The sequence below is a fragment of the Carica papaya genome, chromosome 7, assembly GCF_054855325.1.
Source record: "Carica papaya isolate Zhongbai chromosome 7, ASM5485532v1, whole genome shotgun sequence".
Classification (NCBI taxonomy): domain Eukaryota; kingdom Viridiplantae; phylum Streptophyta; class Magnoliopsida; order Brassicales; family Caricaceae; genus Carica; species Carica papaya.
In genome coordinates this window covers 16,715,818-16,719,555 of record NC_142315.1, presented here as the reverse complement: position 1 = coordinate 16,719,555, position 3,738 = coordinate 16,715,818, and the positions used below count along the sequence as shown (strand labels likewise).

The following is a 3,738-nucleotide window of genomic DNA, read 5'->3' as shown; positions in this document are numbered from 1 at the left end:
TCAGATGAGAGAGAAATAGAAACCCCTAAGATATAACAGTCAAACAAATTTCTTCCTTCTTTTTACTTGTTTACTTCATGCTCAAAACAATCTTATATACATACTACATGTTTAATGCAACCATTTCTAAATCTATAGGGATTTTATAACTTATCCAGTCTGTAGGCCCCTTTTTCACATATCCGGCCTAAAGGCTCAAGCCCAGCCCGAAGGCTCATTTCACATATCCAGCCCGAAGGCCCATTTTACCCAAACTTGACCTTCAGGTCATCCTCTTAAACTAAGTTCCACTAGAATATCCCTTTTCACCATAACCAAGGTAAGGCAAAGAGCCAAACCAGCGTGCAATTTCTAACTTTCATGCATTACACTCAACATTCCCATGATTAAACAATATCAAATACTGTGGAGGCATTTAATGTCAAACCAACAAGTCAACCATATAAAACATCACCTTGCACCAAATTTCATACATCTCAATCATGTAACAACTCTCATGCATCATGCCTTAAGTTCAGAACTCGGTGGGGGTCCAACCCATTTAGCCAAAAACCCATTATTTTTTGTTTTGACAATCGAGGTATTTCTCGTAGCTGGGGCTCCTTAACATACCCCTATATGCTCTTACTAAGATTAAGGCAAAGGGTCAATTCCCATAAAAAGTCTATTTTTTGTCACTCATACAAACAAAATATAAAATTATCAACTAATTTACCAACAACACATATAAAATATGTCACCAAGCAAGCATTCATAACTATCTTACGTTATCATTACTTTGTTTATCTAAAAAGAGCACTTAAAGGTGTAAAAATAAATAATAAGGAATCTCTTACCGTAATCGGGTTGACTTAACCTTTTGCTAGCGAAGGAAGAGCATCTAGAAATCCACCAAATGGGTTTGTGAAACTCCAAACTTTTCTTTCCTTTCCTGCTCTTTACTCTTCCTAAAAGCTTCCTCTTTCTTTCTCTAAAAGTCTCTCTTCTTTCTTTCTCTAAATTCTGGAAAATTGAAGAAATAAGAATAGTGTGGAGGAAATGGAGAGAAAGATGTTTAAATAGACAAAATAAAGGTCAAATTTACGCCACTTGGCTAAAATTTGTGAAATAGAGTGAATGGGTGGATTTAAGGCCCACCAAACATGTCTAAACGAATAAAAAAAGGCCAAGAGTGGCCATTGACTGATGTGACAAAGCAGTCTCATCAATGACAGTGCACTGCATTGCTACACGTGAGCAGACAGCCACATCGTGCACTGTACACGCATAGACTACCTGCTGGGCGCACAGGCATTGCAGCGCTGTGCATTGTGCGCGCACATAGCATGTGCAGTGCATGGAAGCTGTCCACGATCACGGGTTACAGCTTATGGGCAATGGCTCTCAAGCTGTAGCTTGTGGGGTCTAAGTCATGGGCTAGTTATTTCCTCGTTGTCTTTTCTTCTAAAATGAGTTAATTTGGATAAATGTTTTTGAAAAACTAATTAAAATAAGAAGGCTTTGTAACTTCAACAAAAGTTTTATATGGTAGTAAGCATGAAATATCGTAGTTTCGAAATTCGTTAATTACCAAAAAGTCAGGGTGTTACACTCTCCCCACCTAATAAAATTTTGGTCCTCTAAATTTGTAAAAGTTTCTCAAAGCAAGTCAGGATATAGATCTTGTATTTCCCTTTCATCCTTCCATGTCGCCTTTTCCCGGGTGTGGTGTTGCCAGTACACCTTGACCACAAAAAATTCTCGACCATGTATCATCTCTTTAGCCCATTTGATGATCTCCATAGCATATGCTCCATAGGTGTTATCAAAGCAAATAGGGGCTCTTGGGCACAAAACATTATGGCATGGGTTATGGAGATGCTTCTGAATCATGGAAACATGGAAGACATTGTACAAGGTAGCATACCTGGGGGTCAAAGTGAGGCAGTATGCCAAGGCACCTACACCTTTTAAAATCTTTAGGGGTCCAACAAAACGAGGACTGAGTCTGATTACTTACCAATCACGCCCTCCTGCCTTGTATGGGAAAACCTTGAGGTAAACGTTGTCATTAACTACAAACTCTAACGGCCATCTTCGATTGTTTGCATAGCTCTTCTGCTGACTCATAGCTGCAAGAAGGTGTCTCCAGATAGTATTAACCTTTGTAATAACTCCATGGAAATAGTTCCATTTAAGAAGGTGTCTGTTCCTAACCTCATTGCAGCGTGTTGGGGATCGATAAGGTCTATCATAGATGGCCTCGATGGGAACCATGTCAAAGCTAAACTAGTGACAATTGTTGTAAGTGAACTCGTAGAGGGACAAGTGTTGATCCCAATAGCTACTAAAATCCAGAGCGCATGCGCGTAACATGTCCTCTAAGGTCAAGATAATCTACTCAATTTGACCAGTGAGGCGGGAATGTCCAATAGTGCTAAGATTCAAACTAGAACCGATAGCTTCCTGGAAGCTATCCCAAAAGTATTATGCGAAACGAGGATCCATGTCTGACATCACAGAGGTAGGAAGGCCATGAAATCGAACAACTTCTTCAACGAAAAGACGAGCTAATTTCATTGTTGAATCATTGGATCAACTCCAAACAGTGAGATCTTGGCCGTCCATTTCTTGATTTGTGATCTACCCCTTCTATTTTTTATTAATTATGGTTTTGACCCTGGTTTCATGAAATTTACCCATTTAGGTCCCTTAAATTTATAAAAGACCTTTAATTTTTTAAAATTTATTCAATTAAGCCCCAAAGCCTTAATTTAATTAATTTAATTTCTAAATTTTTTGTTTCTTCGTATTTATTAAATTCTTTACAACCTTTTAAATTTATATTTAATTAAGGATGGATATTACAATCCTCCTTCCCTTATAAAAATTTGGTACCAAATTTGATTACAACTTGAAAATAAGTGAGGATATCGAACTTATGTCCAGTCTTTAATTTCCCACATAGCCTCTACCTAGATTGATGTTGGCGGAACACCTTAACCATCAGATTGGTTTTGTTCCTTAGCACTTGTTCTTGTCTATCCAATATGCCCACTGGTACTTCTTCATAGGACAAGTCCTTCTCGATAGAAATATCTTCATGCTGAAGCACATGAGATGAATCAGGATGGTACTTACATAGCATTAACACATGAAATACATCATAAATTAGCTCATTCTGGTGGCAACGTTAACCTATAAGCAGCGGTCCCCACCCTTTCTAGTATCTCGAACAGTCCAATAAAATGAGGACTCACTTTCCCTTTCTTCTTTAATCTCATAATGCCCTTGATTGGTGACACTTTAAGGAATACACAGTCACATGTCTTAAACTTCAAGCCTCTTCTATGGTCATTGGCATAACTCTTTTGTCTACTCTTGATTGTCTAGAGATTTTTCCTTATTAGGGTAATCTTCAATGTAGTCTCTTCAACTACTTATGGGCCAATCAATTTTCTGTCCCCAATCTCTTTCTAGCATACTAGAGATCTACAAGGTCTGTCATAAAGTGCTTCATATGGAACTACACCAATAGTTGACTGATAGCTGCTGTTATAGGCAAATTCTATCAGTGGTAGGTGGTCATCCCAATTTCCTCCTATCTCTAGTACACAAGCCCTAAGCATGTCCTCCATGGTCTGGATGGTTATCTCTATTTGCCCATCCACCTGTGAGTGAAATGTCATACTGAAAGATATTGTAGTGCCTAGAGTCTGTTGAAAAAGTGTCCAAAATCTGGAGGTAAAACAGGAATCT

The 3,738-nt window shown here is 38.4% G+C and overlaps 1 protein-coding gene across 1 annotated transcript; it reads right to left on the bottom strand.

The window, feature by feature from the left end:
* Positions 1-1,638: 1,638 nt before the first annotated feature.
* LOC148253015 (uncharacterized) lies at positions 1,639-2,256 on the bottom strand. The gene is made up of 2 exons (XM_088208515.1): positions 2,000-2,256; positions 1,639-1,906 (listed from the first exon to the last, which is right to left on the bottom strand). Exons 1-2 carry the CDS (start codon positions 2,254-2,256, stop codon positions 1,639-1,641), a joined length of 525 nt encoding a protein of 174 aa, XP_088064641.1.
* Positions 2,257-3,738: the final 1,482 nt, after the last annotated feature.